We start from the raw sequence: 23,867 nt of genomic DNA, 5'->3' as shown, positions 1-23,867 counted from the left end.
TTTTTGCATTTATAATTTTGATAGCTTTGCTGCATTGTCCTCCCAAGGGATTAAACCAGTTCTTCCACCAACCTGTTAGGACTATGGGCCAGTAGGCATTTTCCTATCTACAGAATGTTATCAAATATTTGGATTCCTGCTAATGTGACAGGAAGGAAATGTTATTATAATATAGTTTTAATTTGTATTTCTACTCTGAATGAGGTTAACATCTCCTCCTGTGTTTAAAAGCCAGTACTTTCTTTTTTCTCTTCCTTCTACTTTAGATTGTTGGTTATTCAGTTCTGTTAGAGATAAGAATATGAGATTGAAATATATTAGCAGGTTGTATTTAGTAACTTCTTAATAACCAATGAACAGTTAACATCCATAGCCTATTAATGAAACACTTTAAAATGTACTTAATAAAATACAATTATACTAAATCTAGTCAAAACTCTGTGATTTAAAGGTCATTACAAAATGTTTAGATCAAAGGTTGGGTTCATTGATTTTTCAGACAAATTTTCAAAGTTCAGAGTAAAACTAGTTTAATCTGAGTTTTTGAGCTTGAGAGTAATGTTCCAAAACTAATTTGGTTAATGAAAAAATAAAATTGCTTCTTCCAGAAATCTTTTACATTGGAGAGATGTGGTTTGTTTGACAAATAATGACATTTCCAGAACAATTTGATGAGAGTAGGGAAATGAATATTTGAAACTTGGACTAACTCAGAAAGTCTGAGCCTTTTGTTACAAAATATATTCTGTCCCACAGATAAGAATAATAAACACATTCATGGTTAGATGACAGGATCCTCTTACTATTACTTCAGTGCAGCTTTCTTGAAAAGTAAGGAGTATCCAAGTATTTTTACAACTTTGCATATCCATCCTTCTTCTCTGCCTCATCTCAAACACCTCTTTTGCTTCTATCATTTTCAGGTGTTATAGCCTATGGACAATTAATTAGGGAAGTAGTTGGTTTACCAAATGAGTGAAGTAAAAATGGGCCAGTAGTTTGTTTGTATTTTGTTAATTTATTATCAGTTTAAAGTCTGGCTTTATTTATGCATCAAAAATGTATTTTTAGCGTTGCGTCAGTATGGAGAGGCGTCCATCACACGTCCGTCAGGTACGATGTCATTCCAGGACATTCTCTGCTACTCTGTTTTTCTGTCTTATCAGCCAGCTACATTTACCTTAATTACACTTAATCATTTTGGGTTTTTTCCATTGCCAAAACATTGAGCTGCATGCCATTTTCAAGTTAGCCAATTGTCACATTTTAGCGATCTTAATATTGTTTGTATGCTTGCCTTTGAGATATTTCTAAAATTGTATATCAGGAAAAAAATTATTGGCTTACTGATTTTTTTTAAGCATTAATATTTAGCCTTTCAAAAGTTATTGAAAATATTCTGGATGCTTTGTATCAAAATCATCTAATTGTAAGTAACTAAAATTTTGTCATGTTCCCAAATTAAGTTATTTTTAAATTAATGTGCATCCATCACATTACATTTTAGTACACTAATAATGTAATATATCTGCTTGTGTTATTTGAATATCTTGTTTGGTTATATTTATAGAAGTATGATAAATAGAAAAATAACATTGTTATTTTGACTAATTATGTGCTTTCCTGCTTGCTAGTTTACCTGCTGATAAATACTAAGTCAGTTTCTTAGCAGATAAAATTTGAATTTCTATAAATATGCCTGAAAAAAGTCTGTATTAAAGTAATTGCTCTGAACTTGCCATCAAATACTGAAAATGCTTAACTTAATTAGAATTCAAATTAAAATTAATAAACTAAATATTTTGGATATTGGAGATCATAACTAATAGTGGTAATTGACATACTTTTATTAATAAAACAGATTTAAAGGAAATTTGTGTGGTTAAATGAATTTAAATTGGAAAATAGTTTCAAGGCTTTTTCAGTATTTGTCTTACAATTAATTTAATGCTGATCGTTTACATCAAAGCAAGATGATTCCAGAAAAGTATTTTCCACACTAATTTTGGCTAGTGTGAATCTGTGTGATTAAAAATATATGTCATTACCAGGGATGAAAGTGGGTTGTATTTTGTTGTTTTTTAAGTTTAATAAATATATTGCAGGTCTGATTTTAATATGAACTTTTAGTATTTAATTTTTGCTTCAGGAAACTTTTAAGAAGTCAATCCTATTATATCTGTAATACATGCCTTAAATCAGCTGCATATATTAATTCAGGATGTTAATTAGAAAGTAGTATTTACTTGCATAAAAATTACGCAGTGTTGGTTGGAAAATCACATGAAAAGATTGGGAGAAAGTGTAAGAATGATGGAAGAAAACAATTGTCAAACTCCGTTGATTTACAATTAGAAGTTAAAAATAGAAACAAAAATTTAATGTAGTACTAATGTTTATTTCTTATTTTCTTCTCTGATACCAAATTATTAATGTTCTAATAATTTTATACTTATTTAAGGAAAACAAGTTCCTTAGTTGAAGTACTAAATACATTGTCAGTTACAATTAAATCACAGTGCTTTGAAAAAGATTTCAGAAATCCTGTGACAAATGATACATCTCTAGTATTTTTAATTGTGCTGTGTTTTAGGTATTTGTGAAATGTCATTTTGATTATAATCCATACAATGATAACCTGATACCCTGCAAAGAAGCAGGATTGAAGTTTTCAAAAGGAGAAATTCTTCAGATTGTAAACAGAGAAGACCCAAACTGGTGGCAGGTTAGTATGCTTCTCAAAATTTCTTCAACTGCCTTTTTATTTTTAATCTTAGATCTGGCCAATATCTGAATATTCAGGAAGAAGGTATTAGCATTTGTTCCAATGATTTTTCCTGCATGAACAGCTCCTGCTTCATGGCTGCTAATTTTGTGGACAGAAGACCAAATTGAGAGGGAATTTGTGAGTAGATGTTAATAAATGCAGAATTAACTAGCCTGTGGTGCTCTTCCTTTGGTTTAGAGACTAGACCAGTCAGTTCTTCCACATGTGATTGCAGTAAAATATAGTATTGGGTAGGAACAACTCACTTGGGGGTCATCCCTTTTTAGTGTTTGTTCCTTTTAACTAGGAGTCTTTTACTGTATAGGTAGAGTAGTCTTCCTCTTGTCTCCTCTATGTATACATTCATGACAAATAAAACGTAATTTCTTAAGGTCTTAAATCCATTTGCCCACCTCTTCTCAGTAATTGAGAAATGAAGGCTTGCTTTATCATCCGTGTTGTTTGGTCTTGGATTGAAATCTGTGTGTATGGAAAGGGATGTGTGTTATCACTGTCTTTCCCCCATCCATTTTCCAGAAGATGTGTGATGGTCTTCCTTTTCCTTTCCACTAGTACAGTTTTCAGAAAACTCTAGCATAAGTAATAAGTCTGGTTTTGTAATTGTTTACACTGACTAGCAACCACAGTATTCAGAACTGGAGAAACAAAGTCTAAAATCTCTTAAACTGTAAAAGCAAAAGAGAGTCTCATTAAGGAACAAAGTGTGAAAGAAAAGGACCTGGTACCTAGCACTAAATTCTGAATTAAATGGAGATATTAGTAACTCACATTAGCTCTAATAAGTTATACTGACTTCTAAGGGGGAATGAATTACAAGAATAAGAATAGTCTTGCTAATATGTCCTTAAATTTAAATTAAGACATTATGATGTATAAGGGCACAGTGTGGTGAGAGAACTAAGAAATGAGTAAATTAAATGGAATCCATGATTTCAAGAGGTTTCCACTGAATTTCTTAGAACTCATCTAAAAAAATCTGCTTTCTGTGACAGTGTCCTTTTTTAAACTTTCCCAGTTTTCTCTTTTTTCCCTTCTCTGTGAATGCCATCTCTTAGTTTTCTCTTCTAACCCCGTCACTATTATCTATCTCTATCTCTTCCTGCATGTTTGTCATCTATTACTCGAATTGTATTTTTCAGGATTTTAATTGCTAAAAATGATACTGGATTTTTCTGTGCTAGCTGTAAGGATAAAGTCACTAATGTTGTGGGATAAGCCGTTAATAGCCAGTTCTCCAGCCACTATTTTGAAATAGCACTTCTTTGGGTTTCATTTTAAAAGTTAGTTTGTTGACAGTAGGTGAGGTTTTACCTATTTTAAACTTACTTCCCCTCAGGATATTCAGATTCCTGGTAGCATGAACTAAACTCTCCACTCTGTTCTCCCAGTGCTGTCTCTCTTTTTTTTTTTTTTCCCATTGATTTGGCCTCAGGAAATACCAACGTAGTAGAATTATTGGATAACAAACACCTAACTAGGTGCCAACACATAACAGCATTTATTCCTTTCCACTCTCACTAGTTTAGTATTATAAATAAAAAGTTTTAGTAATTTAAAGAGCCTGTACACCTTTGTATTTCGGTCTAAAAATTCACTACCAAATAGCACACTGGTTAGGTACCCACTGATTCCTCAGTACTAAAGTGTTTCAATATCCTGACAATGCCATGGATTTAAATATCAAGGTCAGTTTCTTAAGATCAAATGTGATTTTATTTTTTAACTGACTATTGCTTGTCCTACTTATTAGAATGTGGTCTCAAGTTTTGATCACTGAGATATACAATTCATTAATTTGATTCTAGGCTAGCCATGTAAAAGAGGGAGGAAGCGCTGGTCTCATTCCAAGCCAGTTCCTGGAAGAGAAGAGAAAGGCATTTGTTAGAAGAGACTGGGACAATTCAGGTGATGAACTCGATACAATAAGTAACAAGTAGTCATTTGTGGCCACCTTTCTTTGCCTCTTTCATCTGAATTAGCTGATGAATTTATTTAAAATATATCTAGAATTAATCCCTCTCATCTGCTTTAGTGTACTGCTCTCAAAAGTAAACTTTTTGTTCCCTTTCTGCCACCTGCTGGTATTGTATCAGAATTCAGTGGCTCAACTCACCCCTGCCTGCTTCTGCTTTGTAGGATGCAACACTGGGAAGATAATTCTCCCACCCCTATAGAACACCACAGGGCAATGTAGATAGTCTGACATATTGTTTAAGTTATATTTGCCTTGTCATCCTTCAGGACCTTTTTGTGGAACCATAAGTAGCAAAAAAAAGAAAAAGATGATGTATCTCACAACCAGAAATGCAGGTATGTTTTTTTTGTTTGTTTTGTTTTTATTTTTTTTGTTTTTAAACTGTTCTTTTTTTTTTTTTTTTTTGGCTGTGTTGGGTCTTTGTTTCTGTGTGAGGGCTTTCTCTAGTTGTGGCGCGCGGGGGCCACTCTTCATTGCAGTGCGCAGGCCTCTCACTGTCGTGGCCTCTCTTGTTGCGGAGCACAGGCTCCAGACACACAGGCTCAGTAGTTGTGGCTCACGGGCCCAGTTGCTCCGTGGCATGTGGGATCTTCCCAGACCAGGGCTCGACCCCGTGTCCCCTGTGTTGGCAGGCAGATTCTCAACAACTGCGCCACCAGGGAAGCCCCGCAGGTATGTTTTAAATACTTTTTTGAGAAATCCAAGTGAAGTATGAAATAGCTTTATATCATTACTCAAAGTGGCATACACTCTAAATGTATAATTTTAAATGAATTAATTCAGATTAGTACCCAACTGCAAGGGACTGCCATGTGAACACTTGGTACAATAATATACAGGCATTATTTAAATCCTGATATATATACTTGCACTATCACTAGTGTGCTTTATTTTATACTCATAGTTTATAATAAAATGAATTGGTTAGGATTTATGCTTGTATTAATGAAGGAACAATGTGACAATTAAAACTATTCAAGAACTTTGATAGAAACTTGTGTCATTTCTACAGAACAGAATGCCTTTATAAAGATAATAAAAGAGTTACGATTAAGGGCAACCATATTCTGCCATAACATTGTCCATGATACTTTTGGAAAAATAATACTGGACCAAACAAATCTTAGCCTGATCTAGTAGGATTCTTTCTTAAATCTTTCAGACTTAAAGAAAGATAAATATGACACCTACCACAGTTAATTCTTTTCAGTTATAAAGGCTGCTGATAAGAGTGAAATGCAGCTCTTAGAATCAGAAGGCTCTGGAGGCTTACTCAAAAGAATTGATAACTTTAAAGTGCTTTCTTGACTTCAGAGCTACCTCTATATTGGTAATAAACTAAATAGCACATTATAAAGGAAATAATATAATAATATATTATAATAATAATATTATAATAAGGAGAAATTAGACTCTCCCTTAATCTATTGTGGAGAAATTGTGCAAAGAAAGTGTTGCTGTTAAGATAATAACCTAAGGAAGAAGTGTTATTACTATAGATTGAGAGTTATAGCCATAATATAGGTAATATAATATTTCAAATCCTCTTGGGCTTTATTGTTCATTAAATATATATTCTTAAAGCTTTCTTGCAAAATGGAAAATTTCTAATTTTCCCATTGATCATAATTTTGGAATGTGTTTCTACTGAAAATAGTTAAGATCCAACATTTTATTTTATACATAAATTTAGATTCTTAATATTTAAATGTTAGTATGTTGTCTATATGCATTTTATTAATCAAACTAATATTTGCAGAGTTCACCACACAGTATTTATTCATTTGTATCATTGGAAGGGGATACTCATTCTATGAAACTTATTTAAGCAGCCACTCTAAGTGTACTGCTGTCCTCCATATTTGATACTCACCTTTTAGTGGAATAGATTACATAAACTAATTTGCAATTTGATTATATTAAGTAATTATTTCTACTGATGAATTGATAAGAAACAGGTTTTAAGGGATAGATTATCTGATAAGGATAAAGTAAGGGTATTTTTCTAGTTTTGTTAGACAATTTTTTAAGGCAAATGAATAGAAGCAGGTGTTTAAATCAGGGTACAAAATAATTTATTGTACTTTACCAAATTTATTTTTAAAACTCTGTACTAAGTACAGTTCAAGTGATACTTAACTATCAAGACAAGTAAGCCATTACTGAACAGAATAGCAGAGGTTTTTCATCCATATAAAAGATAACTGAGGGACTTCCCTGGTGGCGCAGTGGTTAAGAATCTGCCTGCCAATGCAGGGGACACAGGTTCGAGCCTTGGTCCAGGAAGGTCCCACATGCTGCAGAGCAACTAAGCCCGTGTGCCTTTGCTCTACTACTACTACTACTGAGCCTGTGCTCTAGAGCCCGCGAGCCACAGCTACTGAGCCCACATGCCACAACTACTGAAACTCGCACATCTAGAGTCCGTGCTCCGCAACAAAAGAAGCCACTACAGTGAGAAGCCCGTGCACCGCAACAAAGAGTAGTCCCCGCTCACCTCAACTAGAGAAAGCCTGCGTGCAGCAGCGAAGACCAAACACAGCCCAAAATTAATTAAAAAATAATAATAAAAATAAAAGATAACTGAATATGATGTTTTCCCATTTCCTTACTTTTAGAATTTGATCGTCATGAAATCCAGATATATGAGGAGGTAGCCAAAATGCCTCCCTTCCAGAGAAAGACATTAGTATTGATAGGAGCTCAAGGTGTGGGACGAAGAAGCTTGAAAAACAGGTTCATAGTGTTGAATCCCACTAGATTTGGAACCACAGTGCCATGTAAGTTTTCTGTTTCCTTTACTATTTAATTGGAAAGAAGGAGTGGGGGTGGGGCAGATTATTATTATTTTATTCCCAAGTAATTTCTAATTACGCCAATGAAAATGAACAAGCAAATGATACTGAAAAACTTGGCGACTCTACAGCTGTCTTGAAATAGCATTGTGGGCCATGTCAGCTGGCTGCCTGGTGGCAATCGCTTCTCCAAACTCTTCAATCCAGAAGTGTTCGTTAAATGCAAGTATTAAGAGTTGTGGCAAAATCAGCATTAGCTGTGCATTTTCTTGTACATTTGATGTGTATCTGAAAAGTTGTATTTTCATCCAGCAGGGGAAACCTGCTGGATCCTCTGACACTCATGATCTGGCTTGTAGCTTTCAGTCCTGTAAGGTCCTAAACCTGATTTTTGATAGCACATCAAGAGAGATTCCTCTTCCAGAGCAGGCAGCATTAACGAAGGTCACATTTATTTATATACAAAATACAATAATACTGATGGGAAATAATAACCATTAAATGAACCAGACACTCATTTTATGATCTTTGTGTTCTTTCTCTATTTGCACATTTACAAGGAAAGTTAAATAATGTCAGAAGCATGCTTGATGAGAATGGAGTTAGAGCAAGGAGTTAAGTACAAATGTATATTAGTCCTTATAATAAGGCAGTGATATCATTCATTTTGGAGATACATGAGCCTTTACTTGTGGGAACTTACATGCGCTCTCCCCTGAACACAAGCCAGTCTTGCCTTTATAAGTCCCCTTTCTGTGCTTCCATTGCTGACCAAGCCCCCTTTTGATTAACACAGAATTTCTGTAGGTATTTTAATGCCTTTAAGCTTTCCATGTCAAATCTTAGCCTAACATCACTCCATGTCTTTTGGATGAGTTTTAGAGTTTCTCCGCTTTCATCCAGTATGCTTTGACATTTAGTTCTCAGTGAGTAATCTTATTGCTGACATTTTTAGGGGTGTATTGGGGCAATAACCCTGTCATTGTCCTCATGTGCTGTCTGTAATCCCTTCAGGGTAAGACTTTGAGTTCCATTGTAGGCACTGTAAATCACTAAATCAGACAAATCATAGTTAAGTCATTAACAAAATAAAAATCTCACTGTGATCAAAGTATTTTAAGTATTTTAAAGTATTTTATTTTTCATTTTTATCAAATTAATACATGTAGCATATTTTAATCAAGTAGTTCTCAAAAATATGTTATGAAAAATAACTCCATTTTCCTCTACCCCACCTCTGGCCTAGACCAGAAACAGTCACTTTTCAATCTTTCTGCTATTTATTTTGTTAGTCTTCCATATTTCTTAATAATGTCTTCATTCTGCTATTTCTTGTTCTGTCCAGTGTAGGCCTTACCTACTGACTTCCTGAGTGTCCTCCCAGCATAAAGATAGCTCTAGTTTCAGTTAATTCAGTTTCACTTTCTTGAACAGCCTCTTCCTCTCCCCCAACCCAGCAATTTCTAAAGTTCGTTTTTTTCTTCCCGTCTTTGTCTTATGTGTTCATGCGTATAGTTTTGTATTAAACCAAAGAACCTCTTATTTAGTAAGTCATGCTTTTTTCTTGGAGGCCTCTGTCCCACAACCCTCAGTCTTCCTGCTTTAGTGAGGGCTACACACTCTCCACTCTGGCTGCCCCACGTGCACATAGGGATGTTTCCCTTTGTTGCTGTCCTGGGTTGAAGCTATTGTTCCTGGGTCCCATTCTTTTTCTTTCTTGGTTTATTGCCTTGTTTTGCTACGGCACATGCCTTGTAACTTGACAAAAAATGCTGTATGGAATGTAATTTCTGCATCTTTGAAGTTGTATATTTTTTTGTCTTCTATTTGATTGATTATCTGAGAATAGAAGGTCTAGATTGTAAAACCCAAAAGATGTTACTCTTTAACCCAGTTTTGTTAAGAAGTCTAATGTCATTCTAATTTTTGTCCTTTCATACATGACCTGATTTTCCTTCAGTCTTTTTATTTTGTTGGTTTTCATTACTTTATAACTGAATAATGATGTGCCTTTGTGTGCATCTATTTTTATTTATTGTGCTGATGATTAGTGAGCTCTTCAGACTAGAGATGCATGTCATTCAATTCTGGGGAATTACTATTTCTTGGATGATTTCTCCCTGTTTTCTCTATTCACTTTTTTCTAGAATTTCTATTAGCTGGATGTTGAACATCCTGGATTCATCTCCTCAGTCTCTTACTTTTTTAAATCATGTTGTCCAACCCTTTATCTTTTTATTCTACTCTTTAAAAGATTACCTTGAGTTCTTTATCTTCTATCTCATCAATGTTTTATCATAAGTAGTCATATTTTTCATTTTAGGATTATTTTCTGTTTCCTGTTTTTTCCCACAGCATCATCTGTTTGTGGGAGCTATCTCTTCTGTATTTCTAAGAATATTAAGTAGTGAGTGTAATTTTTTTTTTTTTCTATAGGATGATAAAAAGGTTCTGGAGATGAATAGTGGTGATGGTTGCACAACAGTGTTACTGTACTTAATGCCACTGAATTGTGCACTTAATAATGGTTAAAATGATAAATTTTATGTTATGTATATCTTATCATGATTAAAAAACAGTAAAAAAATTAATTGTGTTAGCTTCTTAATATTCCAGCATATAAGTACACCATGCTTTACTGTTATCACCCATTTATATGGTTTGGGTGGCTTTTTTGTTATAAATAAAGAGATCATAAAATGTGTATACATAAATCTCAGATGTAAAATTATTAGACCAAAGGATGTATAGAGAGATTTATAAATATAGAAGTATTAAATATATTTATTTCAACTTCTTGATTTCTTCATGCCAAATTAATTTCCAGAAGATGTACTATTTTACCTTTCAAGACTTATTTTTAGTAAAGATTCAAGTCTGAATTTTTATATAGAAATATTTATGTATATCCATACCTTGTCAAGTATCACGTCTTCATATAATGTAGGTGTGTTTTACTTTTCTTTAAATCATTCATGTTTATATAGTGTTTAGTTTGTTTGTTTGTTTTAAGCCTCAGAATCAACACACACACAAAAAATACTGATGAAGTGTGACAAGTTTGCCTAATTTTTGATACACAGTCTTGTGCTACACATTGTCTGGTGGGCTGGTTGGGGAAGTCTCATAGGGAAGGAAGTAAATGCTGGTGTTGGATTAAATTGACTTAGTCTTCTCTTTATATTGTGAAATGGTCCTAAAATAAAATATAAAAAATTATTAATCCAGGTGGACAAGCTACCTTATGAATCATGTTTTCCCTTTAATACATCTTGGGATAGTTAACAAATAAAATGTTACTTTGTTGATTATTTCCTGACTATTTGAAGAGCTACTAAAGATTAGAATTTTGCCTATCAATCACAAAACTTAAATTCTAAGCAATCACATTACTTAGTTGCTTAGCATATAAGCCTAAGGAATCAGCTGTAGTCAATCCACCCTGCTCTAATTTCTCTGTTCTAGAAATGGAAAGGGGCTTAATTATGTGCCAATGTAGATTTCTTTTTTGAGTCTTCACTAGAGAATGGTATTTTCCTTAAAATTCACTTGTAAACTAAAAACATTTCACCAAGAATTTAAGATTCCCTCCACATGTTGGAGGTAGTGTTGGGGGGCAGTGTGTGTGCCTGTACATATTTATTTCAAGCAGCACGTTCCCATGTATGGTTTCACTGTAGTGCGTCCCCAAAAGTCGTACTCTTCTAAAATTATCTTCACAGATATTAAGCCAAGTCCTAGTATGTATGTATTTGGGGAGTTTAAAATTGCCTTAGGAGTTTTATCATACCACCTTTGGTGAATAATCCCAGAAACCTTAGAGATCACACATTTTTGAATATGAAAAGCCATCATAGCATCTTGAAGCTCTTTAAGTGACTTTATAAATCTCTCCACAGTGGTCTGGAATGAGCCAGAAAACAGCAGGGGAAAAAGGGAATCCTCTTGTACATAATAATCTTATTTGTGAATTAGACCCTTATTATTGAGCTTGAACTTAAAGTTTTTTTCTTATAAAAGTTTTCTTGATGTGTTGTGCTTATTTCAAATAGTCAAAATTCTGTCAATTTTTCATCTGATTACTTTGTAACTTTAATTGCATGTGGCTAATGATTTTGTCACATATTCTGCATGTATAAGTACTTGATTAATAGAAGTAGAATACTGTTTTATATCTGATCTAGGCAAACTCAGATTAAGGCTAAACTTGAAAATAACACACACACATACACAAATTACTTTTATTCCTAGGGAGTGCTAGCAAGTTGGCAGAGAATACCTAACTCTGCACCTCTGCAACAGTTTGAAAAGTGATAATCGTCCATTCCTAGCACGGCCAAGTTGCAAAGGAGTTGTATGTCTCTAAAATACCTGACAAAAGGATGTTTTAAGTTTTTGACTTGGTCTCTTCTCTCTCATTCTCTCAGAATACTTCAGGTCAGAGTAGAGCAAGTTACTAGACCATAACAACATCCAGGTGGCTAGATCCACCGAGGTGCAAAACAAAACAATTAGCATTTGGGAATGTTAATTAGAAGGAAGCTAGAAGAAAAGTTTGGTGCTGGGGCAAGATAAAGGATAGATAATTTATGGGTAAAACTACACTTCAGAAAATTGATAATACCAACTAAGAATAGAATTTTGCTCATCTGTTGGACACTCAATTAGGAAATGTTCAAAGAAGTGTGAAGAAAGGCTGTAATTGATATTCCTTAAGGAGAAGGGGAGTGCTGGTCAGCTGGAAAAGATGTTCACTTGCAATATACCTCACACTTATTAGCTCTCACCATAGTTAAGAATTTAACTTTGGGGCTCTGCTTCTAGGTAAATATATTTTGAGTTTCAATCTGACTTTATAAAGCACATTTTTTGGATATAAATTGTATATTGGAGACTACCTCTTAAAACATTCCTGATCAGGGGTCAGCAAACATTTTTATTCAAGGGCCACATATAGTAAATACTTTAGGCTTTACAGGCCATCTAGTCTGGGTCACAACTATTCTGCCATTGTAAAACGAATGAAACCATAGGCGATAAAATGAATGAACATGGCTGTGGTCCATAAAACTTTATTTACAAAAATAGGAAGCAGGCCAGATTTGGTCATAGGCCATAGTTTGCCAACCCCTGCACTAAATCGAAAAGACTTAGGCTACCCTGTGCATTTTAGTTTGTTTTTTAATACCCTGCACTGTCTCTGTACAAATTCTCAACGCTATTTTATTTAGTTACTTCACGGAAACCAAGGGAAGATGAAAAAGATGGCCAGGCATATAAATTTGTGTCACGATCTGAGATGGAAGCAGATATTAAAGCTGGAAAATATTTGGAACATGGGGAATATGAAGGAAATCTCTACGGAACCAAGATTGACTCTATTCTTGAAGTTGTCCAAACTGGACGAACTTGCATTTTGGACGTCAACCCACAAGTAAGCTGCATGATTCCAAAGCTATTTTTTAAGTTTTATTTCCTGTGGAGTTTTTGTTTCTTCTTCAGATTATGAGGGTGGCTCTTTCCCTCTATTACCTGTGACGATAGAGAACCTTATTATGCATCAACAACTAGTTAAATAAATCTCTGATCTATTAGCCAACAGAGGCATGGATAGCTATAGAAGCTTGATAGAAGTTTAGTATTTATTTACTTGCTTAAGTAATATATAAATGCATGTGTTAGGAAATGTTAAATTTAAAATTTGAACAAGGCTGAAACATAAGGAATAAAAATTAAAGTCACCCACGCACTCACCATTCATTTCATTCTCATTCCATGTCTCCCTTATTGACCCCTTCTCACCATTCTACACTCAACCCGATGGGTTTTCTATTTTTGTGGTTGTTTCTCTTATATATAAATGGAAAAATTCTATACAGATTCTTTAACCTTTTTTCATTAAACAGTATTTCTTGAAGATCTTTTCATGTTAGGTACTGTAGAGCTTTTTTTGTTCTTTGTAATTGCTGCATGGTATTTCATAGTGCAGATATATATTTATTTATATAACCACTCTCCAGTTAATGGACACTGAAATTATTTCTGCTTTTTCAATATTAACAGAATTCTACAATTAACATGGAAAGCATTTACATCATTCTTGATGATTAGGGGATCATTAAGTTTAATACTTTCCTTTGTTCAAGGGTACCAAAAAGTAGTGAGATTGAGGTCAGAACAAAATTTAATGGATCACCATTTTAGGAAAGTACTGTATGGAATCAAAAGGATAGAAGGGAGGGGGGGGCAGATAGCAAGTATTAAATTATGTCCTTTATCTTGAGGAAGAGGGCAGATGGACTTTGATTATTTAGTATAAACTAAAGGGTAACATAATTCAAATTCTAATCCTGTATAAATTGGTTTGTAATTGTTCTTCTACACAGGCTCTGAAAGTGCTGAGGACATCCGAGTTCATGCCCTATGTTGTGTTTATTGCTGCTCCTGAACTAGAGACGTTACGTGCCATGCACAAGGCTGTAGTGGATGCTGGTATCACTACCAAGCTTCTGACGGTAAGCAGTTCTTTTCAGGCTAACAGTACTATTTTCCTCCTAAAACTTTTCCTTTTTCTTTTGGGCATGTTTAATTCTATCCATATTTATGAAATAAACACACTGTATAAGGTATTGGAGAATAAAAATTTGTTCCCTAGATGTAGTTAGGATTTGGAACAGTATTGCTTTTACTTAGAAACCATTGTTCACTCTATTTTAAAACAAAAGTTTACTCCCCCTATGTAAATGAAATGGACCAATGTTAAAAAGTGCATATTAATCTAACTCCCTCATTTTACTAATGTGGAAACTGGTCCCCAAGACCAAAAACAAGTATGTTCATCATAAGGTTTACTATTGGTAGACTTAGGTGTTCTGACTTTTAGTTGTTACATGTCTTTTTCTCTTGTTCTTCCTCTCTTTTCTCATGTTATGGAAAATTTTAAATATGTACAAAAGAGGGAAGAAATGAACTCCTAAGTACCCATCACTTAGCTTCAATAACACATGGCCATTTTTGTTTCATTTAGACCTCGCTTCACTTCCTCCCTTACCATGAATTATTTTGAAGCAAATCTTTGATATCATATCAACCATAAGTACTTTAGTATTTATCTCTAAAAGATAGACTTTTTGGACATAACCATAATACCATTAGCACATCAAACATTAGGAAGAGCAACTTCTTCTCAATATCATCAATATACAGTCTGTATTTGAATTTCCTCAGTATTTATCATTTTTTTTTTGACAGTTTGTTCAAATCAGGATCCAAGCAAGATTAACATGTTGCATTTACCTGATGTCTTCTAAATCTCTTTTTTTCCCCCAGCTTGAGGTATAATTGATATACAATAAACTGTACATGTTGAAAGTATACAACTTGATAAGCTTGGGCATATGTATACACCCATGAAGCTATTGCAGTCAAGATAACAGGCATGTCCCTCATCTTCGTAAGTTTCCTTGTGCCCCTTCAGAGTCCCTCCCTCGTTCTTCTACCTCTTCCACACTATAGGTGATAAGCCTTGAGATCAGGTGGTTTTAATCCTCTTTGTTCTTTTTCAGGTTGCTCCATGTCTCTACTGAACTTTATGAATATCTGAAATATAGTTATCAATGTTTTTATATCACTGTCTACGAATTCTAACATTTGCATCACTTCTGGATTGGTTTTGACTGAATGACTTTGCTCCTCATTATGGGTCTTATTTTCTTGCTTCTTTGCAATCCTGGTAATTTTTTATTGGATGCCAGACATAGTGAGCTTTGTCCTGGGATGCAGTTACGTGGAAACAGTTTGTTCCTTTCAGATCTTGCTTAAAAAATTTGTTAGGTAGAACCAGAGCAGTTCTCATTCTAGGGGCAATTATTCTTCAGTACTGAGGCAAGACCCATTTGAGCACTCTCCCAGATGGCCCATGCGACATGAGGTTTTCTGTTCTGCCTGGTGGGCATCGGTACTATTCCTGGCTCAGAAAGAATACCTCTCATCCTTTCTGGTGGTTCTTTGGCGACCCTGGGTAGTGGTAATGTGCACAGATTGGTATTCAGCTGAATGCTGGAGGGGGACCTTTGCAAATCTTCAGAGTTCTCTCTCCATACTGCTATTCTAGCCAGTATTCTGTCCTGCAAACTCCTGCTACCTTGTTCTCCCTGGGCTCTCAGCTCTGTCCCAACTTAGAATCCAGTAGTGTCCTCCTGGGCTCCACCTCACTGTGTTACAGCCTGGAAACTCTTTCAAGCCAGTAACCTGGGGTAATCATAGGGCTCACCTCATTTGTTTCCTGTCTCTCTGGAACCCCTGTCTTCCATTACCTGATGTACACAGTGTCTTAAAAAGTGTTGTTCCATACATTTGGTCTGTCTTGGTTGTCAGGCAGGAGTGTTAGTCTGATATCTGTTATTGCATATTAGCTGGAAGCAGACCTCTCCCTTTAGACTGTTTTAATCTGTAAGTCTTCACTGCCTCCCTCCCCTCTCTTTTAACCTTCTAACTTAGTTGTTTAAAAAAACTGGGTCATAGAAAAAAATGGGACCTGATCTGTAAAGTTCTCAGTAGCTCTTAACCTAATGATTTTAGCAATTTTTATTGATCTTTGCCTGGCTCAGTTAATTTTTTAGGAATTGTGAAGTGGTGGTATTCCAAGTTTGTGATTTGTTCTGCATTTATAAACTAGAATTCTTCTAAATAACTTTTCCTTATCAACTAGTTGATGACTCTGAAGTAGAGTATATATAGGAAAGTCAGAACATAACGCTTGATACTTCCCCTTTAAGGGTCAGTTTTCAGAATAATGGGTTTGTTCCATAACAGTCTCCAGAGGCGACAGGTGACCAAATAAGGTTTGTGGTTTTTTTAGTTTCATCATGAGCACATGGATTTAAACTTACTTGATGTGTTTTACTCTTTTGCAATTATTATTCTTATTGATGTTCAAATCGCCCCATCTTTGACCAACAGGGGCTTATTTAAGTTGGCCCTTGAGACCTATTTCATGAGCCTAATCGTCTCAGATAGCTTCCTTGCTACATGACAAATGCTCTAGGCTCATCTTGTACATTTTCTATTCCAGGCCAGGAATCAGTTACTTCTCCAAGAAGCTCTGGTTCCTTTTAGAGTAAATGGTATTTTAGGACCGTAATACTAGGGGTGCACGTTGTCCCAAGATTGATCATTGTTTCTAGCTAAATGTACCTTTTAGGCAGACAGAACTAGTTTGGTTATATGCTTTTCTGTTTGTATGTTTGAAGGAAACTATATCATGAACATATATTGATACTTCCCAATCAAATTCAGGATTACAGGGTTTTATTTAACCTCTTTCATATATATAACTCCATTCTCCTAGGCTGAGTATCCCAGTTCTCAAAAACACTGGGACTGTTAGAATATAGCACATAATTGCTCATTTGATTTATCTCACAGTACACACACAACAGTCTGAAAATAAGTGTACAAATACTACCAGGTATGATTACTGTGAACTGTCTCTTTCTCCTTTATCCTTAGGGTTTATCCCACTAAGTATATACAGTCAAATCAAATCGCTATGTTTTAAAGTCACTTGGAATACTCTCTCTCTGTGTACTTAGGTCAACTATTACTCTCTGATGTTTAAATTGTCCTGTCTTCAGCTAAGAGGAGCCTATTCATCTTGTTTTCTGAGTCTTTTTAACACAACCCCATAAACTTTGATGTGCTTCCTGGTATGACGAGCTGCTCCAGGTTATCCTTACACATTTCTCGGCCCAGATCTGGAACCAGCCTTCCAAAAGCCCTGGTTCCTTTTAGTGGGAAATGGTATTTAGAGATAATATAGATGCTAAAGGTGTGCATTCAACTTAGTTTGTCATTGTTTCTAGGTCTTCTCAGTGGCCAGATGAATGAAATATATTTTCCCCTTTTGGAAAATATACATCATTAATTCAGTTTGATAGTTCCAACTCACATTTTACATTTTTACTTAACTTCTTGGACTATGTTTATCTATTTTTCCTCCTATGCTGAAAGTCTTGGTTGCTGATGACATTAACATAATTTCTGACTTTACATGTATAAACTAAGTACATACTATATATATAATTTCTGAGTAACAATATTAACAATATGATTATTGAAAAGTTTTAAGTTTCAGACTTAAACTTTTTTTAAAAAATTGTTCTTATGATATATCCCTTGAGTATTAAATTATTTTAAAGTTGCTAAAATAATTCTTTTCTGTGGTTAAGGCATCAACTTGAAACACAGATTTGTTTCATTTTGCTTTTGCTTTTTAGGTATTGCTCTTTTTTTTAATTTGAATTTGATTTTGTTGTAATATAATTCTATACATTTTCATAGTTCCAAAGTAAATCTTAAAAACAAACAAACAAAAATCTAGCTTTTCCCTATCCTCTCTACTCTATTACCTCCTACCCACATAGGTAGTCATTTTTACAATTTTTTTTTTAATATAAGCAAGTATGTATGTGTATCCTCCCTCCCCCATTTCTTACATAAAAGGTAGCTTATTACATACAATAGTCTGCCTGCGTTTTTCACTTACTAATATATTCTGGAGATCATTCTAGAGCCATACATAGAGATTTTTTAATTCATTTTTCCATCTATATGGTATACTCCATTATTGTTACAGGATTGTTATTGTCAAAAAAGAACTTTTTTTTTTTTTTTAACAAGACAAGTTTCTAATGACTGTACTAGGTAAGATTTGTTTACAGGTTGAATTGTGGCCTGTTTATACATCTATAATAAAAGATATTTTAGTTGTTTCAAATTGATTTCGAAATCTTAGTGAAAATATTAACTATAGTACTAGTATCCCTCAGGCTTACTTGGGAACCCATTTCTCTCTATATACTTTCCTTTAGGTGTTTTCACCAAATCCATTAACTTACATATCATTGTTATGCTGATGATTCCTAATTTATATATAGATAACCCAGACCTCAGAGCTCCAACTTATATAACCATTACCTACTTAATGTTACATCTGCACTTGGATGTCTCACAGACATCTTAAACGTAACATGTACAAACAAAGTAGAATGTTTTGTTTCCCCTCACCAATATCGTGTTTTTCACACTCCCACCCCCTCAACTCTGCATCTTCTGCAACCACCCATTTATTCAAGCTAGAAACTCGAGCTATTTTTGATTCATTCATATTCCTCACTTTTCATATCCAGCCCATCAGTTAATCCTGATGATTTTATCACCAAAATATATTTCTAGTCTGGTGTCATTTCCATCTCCTCTGCCACCATCATAATCCAGAGATGTCTTTCCATTGCATCTAGGTCCTCCATGACCTAGCCTGGGCTATCTCAACTTATTACCCACCCTCCCTAAGCCTCCATCCATCTTGGTCTTTCAGTATCTGAAACACATCAGGGCCATTTTCCTCCTGAACTTTACATTGCTATTTCCTCTGCCTGGAATGGTCTTTCTCCCACTATAGTTCTCAGTTTAAAAGTCATTTACTCAGTTTAAATATTTATTCATTTGTAGAGTCTTTGTAAGCACTCTATCTAAAGTAGATCTCTTAAAGTTCTTTGTTCCTGGTTATTACAGCTTGCAGTTTTTTGTTTATTTGCCCTTTATTTGTCTCCTCCACTGGAGGGTAGGAGCCCATTCTCTCTTATTCATTTTTATATCCACAAATTATGAAACATAGTAGACGCTTTAATAGGAACTCAGTAAGTATTTGAAGAACATGTAGAAGCATTATGAAATTTCAAAACACTTGCAATTTAATGAAAAGCTTTACTTGCTCATGCAAAACCTATTACTTATTTATTCCCCCACATTGTTCCAAAATGACTAGAAATATTTTATGAAATATAAACAGTACTAGCTAAAAAAATAGATAAAAGTGTGTGTGTGTTGTTGGGTGTGGGGAGCATGGACAGGCAGCCTTCAAAATACATTACTGAGATTCTTTTTCTTACAGAAAGGCAGCAAATTTGGCTTTGAGCTTAACAGCCGCTGCAGATTGGGTTCCATGAGTTACAGAATCCATACGATAAAAATATTTTGAAAAGGGTGATGCCATTGGGCTAGAGACCAGTCACCTACAAGAATTCTTTTATTACTTTGGATTTCACCCCAAGATATTGTCAGCAGTCTTTTAATCAGGAATCTTACCTTAGTATCAGTGAAACAGAAGACACAGAATACTCATAAATTCAAACACGAGTGCCAGCTGGAAAGACTAGGATAGGAACAGATGGTAATGTCTTTTTTAACAATCTATATAGATTAGATTTTGAGGATTAGTATCAGAATCACAACAAACAAATATCCAACCTACGTATTTCACTTTGAGTTGGTTTTGAGCCATTAAATATACATTATGTAAACTTTTCCTTTTAAAACTCTTTGACAGGACTCTGACTTGAAGAAAACAGTGGATGAAAGTGCACGGATTCAGAGAGCATACAACCACTATTTTGATCTGATCATTGTAAATGACAATCTAGACAAAGCCTTTGAGAAACTACAAACTGCCATAGAGAAACTGAGAATGGAGCCACAGTGGGTCCCAATCAGCTGGGTTTACTGATGATTCAGTAAGGTCCACAATTAAAATAAAACTTTCAAAAAGTGACTGCAACAAATAAACCTTCTACTGAGAAAATACATGCACAGATAGAAGATATCTGCCAAGTCCAGGCATTTTTATTGTGTAGATTGAAGTACCAGTACACTATTCTGGATTTTTATAGAAAATGTGGTTGGGAAGGTGTACTAATATATAATTTATCTTAATTTTTCTAACTTTTTATGGATAATCTTTCTATTCATATCACATAAAGAAATGCGTTGAAGCATTTTGTATATGTTTTGATTTAGTACCCTTGCCTTTTTCATCAAAGGAATTTTCAAATCATTCACTCTAACATTGGTCTCACATTTTCACTGTGATAATGAATACTTGAAATAGTTTTGTAAAGCTGTCATTTAGTTCAGTATTTAGTGAAGGGTCAGCTACTCTTATTAGAAAATAATGGTTTATTGGCCTTCTTTCCTAATATGTATAATTTCTTACAGAAGCAGAATTTTAATGTCAGTGCTACAGCTAGTCTACTACCATCCAATACTGACATCAGAAGTCTGCTCAATGCTACATAGTTTCATTATTACAGAGATGTATGGCTATCCACTTTAATTTACGCAGCTATATTAGTTTTTTCCCTTCATTCTCTCTCTTGTGAAAAAATGAAGAGCAATACTTTGCACTCTCATTTATTGCAGTGACGGGCTGATGCTTCGTTAACATGTACACAGCAAGCAAGGCCGTGCCGGCTGAGAGAGTGCCTTATCCTGCAAAACCTTACAGCAAAATGACTCTGAAAGTTGATTTATTTGTACATGTAAAAGTTTAACTGACAAAAATGAACGTATTGCTTTATACAGTTTTTTTATTAGGATATGGTCAGCAAATGTATCACGCCTCTGAAAATTTCTGTGACGCTGAAAAATGCCTCCAAGTTTGCAATTGGGGGGTGTTGTGAACAATCAGTGTGCTTTTGAAGTGTGATGTGATCATTAGGGTATTTTTTCGGTTTGTTATGTTGTGAAGCAAATCCATTGAACAGTTTATGAAATTTGGAAATAATTGTCAGCTGTTTTATCTCAATACAATATATACATTATATAATATGTACATTGTATGTATTATATAATATATATTAAATAATGTATTATATATATTTTTTACATTTCTGTTAGGAAATGTACTTTTTTGTTTAATGATTAGGAAAACAGTTCTCCATCTTTAGATGCATTAACATATACAAATTTCCAAAATTAATCGCAGTTAGTATATTCTTCTAGGATTCTTAGATGGTATAAATTCTTCCTAAAACATATTCAGAGATGCAGGTCATCATTAAACTAAGTTAGCCATATTTTATATTGCTGCTAGCTTTTCACATAAACAGTGTTCACACTTAAAGGGTGAGGTGCTTAAATACTGGTGGTCATCTTTGTCTGGTGTTAGGCACCAGTCACCTGGCTGCTGAATTTGTTTTCCCCTCACCAAAGCTGTCACACGTAATGCAGCCGGGAGGACTCAGAGGGAAGAGGAAATACCTGGCATTAAGCAGCATGCACACACTGTTCTTCACAATGAGACCGAACACCCAAGTTGCTATATGGTTAAGATTGGAAATCCATAGGTGTTTTTTTTAATCCAGCATTTCATATCCAGAACACAAATTCATGTTCTTTGTCCTAGGATAGGAAATTGGTGGCAGAATGGATCACACCCTTTTAATAACTTTGGTAACTTTTAAACCACATATATTTACATCAAATTCTTGGCTTCTCAAAGCAACATGAATCAAAGCACAGTGTCGAGATGATGTCCCATGACTTAGTGTCTCAACACACTGTAAGCTTTAAGAGAAATTTTATTTCCACATTCTCAGGAAATGTGCTGTCTTCTGCGGTGTGCCTTCATGCTGCTGCGTGGAGCCTCTTTGGAATCATGGTAGCAGCTCAAGAAGTTTATACACAAAATATTTTACCCATCTGACACAATAGAGATGATTTTTACATCATATATATCTTAAGCCTTATCATATGGTATAAAATGCACATTATTTAGAAAACAGTCTACACTTAAAGGAATTATTTCTATTATAAATGGTATTCATGACTAACTACTTAGTTAACATGAGATTCCTCCTAATATAAAATGGAACAGTGCAGTTGATTTCATTTCAGTCTAGACGCCAGAGATGAAGAGAATAAATTTAGAAAAGGTCGTTTATCTCAGTAAAGAGTCATTGAACTTGAAACTCAAGTCCCATCTGGGTCTGCAGGAACCAGCAGAGCTCTGCTGGGGCAAGGAGTCCCAGAGGCCCTGGGATTCTCCCGAGGCAATGAGAGTATAGTTGTGATCAACGAAATGTGAGCTTCTCTTGTAGGAAAGGTCTAAGATAATTAGCTTTACTAAAGAGAAAATAGTTTAAAGTGATGTTGAACAATTGGTAATAGTTAAAATATACATGCACGTGCATATGCTTTTGGGAAACAATGTGCCAGTACACTAATGCACCTGAGGATTCCTTGTGGACAGGTGAGTATCCACATTCAGCATTCAGGGCATGACTATTTATATACAGCTAAATATTATATATATTTTTTATTTTTAAATATACAAATACCCCATATCCATAGAGTTGATGTCCCTGGATAAATCATTTAACTGTTAAGTAGTAGAATATATGTGATGCACTCAAGTAGAATTTTACTTTTATTACAGCCATGCCTCGATTATGCAGTCTCAATTTCTGTTTGATATTTGGATAGTATCAAATAAAGTACTATCCAGTACATCAGAACTTTGTTTACTTTTGCCAAGTCTAACCATACCATTGCTGAAGATAGCTTTCTAAAGTAGAAATCGTATCATAAACCCAGTACAGCAATAGTAGCCTGAACCCTAGATTCTAGAATCTAGTAAATTTAATATAATAGCTTATAAGGACAAGTTTTCTTTAAAAGAGCAAATTGGATATTAACACAAATTTAGAAAATAATGCAAATTAGCAATAAAATATGTTAGTGTAGCATTATAGACTGGCCAGATACTAACTGCTTTGACCGTAATATCCCAGTGACAGTAGAGGATGATTGTTGCTTTAAAGATTCATTTAAATTTGTATTTATTTTAATGGATAACAGTAAGTGTCATGATCCAGTTAATTGGGGTTGATTTTTATGATAGATAGCCATGGAGTTAGGTACAAGTATTTTAAATTTGTAAACACTGAACATAAAAGTTTTGCAAATTGGTCAAAATAATGATCTACTTAACATTGTACTTACACGGCTTCTGAAACAACACCCCGTTTTCCAGAAATCACAGGCTAGGGAGCCAATAATTTTATAGTAATGAATCTTTATACTAAAAATGGAAAAACCAATCCTGAAGTTTTATGTATATAGATAGCAGGTCATTCTTTAAATGTTTGAGTCACCATATATAATATATATATATTTTATATATATATATTATATATATATATTATATATATATATATTATATATATATATATTATATATATATATATACACACACACACACACATAGCTATGTGTATAATATGTAAAATTCTCCCAAGATACATGAATAGTAAAATTAAATCTGTTCACCCATGTAATTATAACTAGTGCTCTTACATTTTTAATTACTCCCAATTCTTAGACATTATGAAACTTTTTTCACATTGTTTTCATAGGTTCTGTTTTACCTTGAGGCAGATACTAATCCCCTTTCTGAAAAATATATTTGGAA

At 34.3% G+C, this 23,867-nt stretch overlaps 2 protein-coding genes across 13 annotated transcripts in view; one reads left to right on the top strand and one right to left on the bottom strand.

Annotated features, from left to right (window-relative positions):
- PALS2 (protein associated with LIN7 2, MAGUK p55 family member) overlaps positions 1–21,192 on the top strand; it is a 128,090-nt gene extending 106,898 nt beyond the window's left edge. For 6 of the 7 annotated variants that reach the window (XM_059933765.1, XM_059933766.1, XM_059933768.1 and 3 more), the window contains 8 exons: positions 1,072–1,113; positions 2,594–2,725; positions 4,594–4,693; positions 5,030–5,098; positions 7,382–7,543; positions 12,790–12,992; positions 13,945–14,073; positions 19,947–21,192. In XM_059933765.1, the coding sequence (XP_059789748.1) occupies positions 1,072–1,113; positions 2,594–2,725; positions 4,594–4,693; positions 5,030–5,098; positions 7,382–7,543; positions 12,790–12,992; positions 13,945–14,073; positions 19,947–20,123 (1,014 nt within the window). In that variant the 3' untranslated portion in view covers positions 20,124–21,192. The remainder of the gene's footprint in view (positions 1–1,071; positions 1,114–2,593; positions 2,726–4,593; positions 4,694–5,029; positions 5,099–7,381; positions 7,544–12,789; positions 12,993–13,944; positions 14,074–19,946) is intronic. The other variant, XM_059933770.1, reaches the window with a different exon arrangement.
- GSDME (gasdermin E) overlaps positions 4,532–23,867 on the bottom strand; it is a 110,227-nt gene continuing 90,891 nt past the window's right edge. For 5 of the 6 annotated variants that reach the window (XM_059933771.1, XM_059933775.1, XM_059933774.1 and 2 more), the window contains one exon: positions 4,532–4,644. The gene's annotated coding sequence lies outside the window, so the exon portion shown is untranslated. Of the gene's footprint in view, positions 4,645–19,705; positions 19,773–23,867 lie in introns of all 6 variants that reach the window. The other variant, XR_009505026.1, reaches the window with a different exon arrangement.

Source organism: Balaenoptera ricei, chromosome 9, assembly GCF_028023285.1.
Source record: "Balaenoptera ricei isolate mBalRic1 chromosome 9, mBalRic1.hap2, whole genome shotgun sequence".
Taxonomy (NCBI): Eukaryota; Metazoa; Chordata; class Mammalia; order Artiodactyla; family Balaenopteridae; genus Balaenoptera; species Balaenoptera ricei.
The sequence above is the reverse complement of the archived record's forward strand: the minus strand, read 5'-3'. Positions and strand labels throughout refer to the sequence as shown.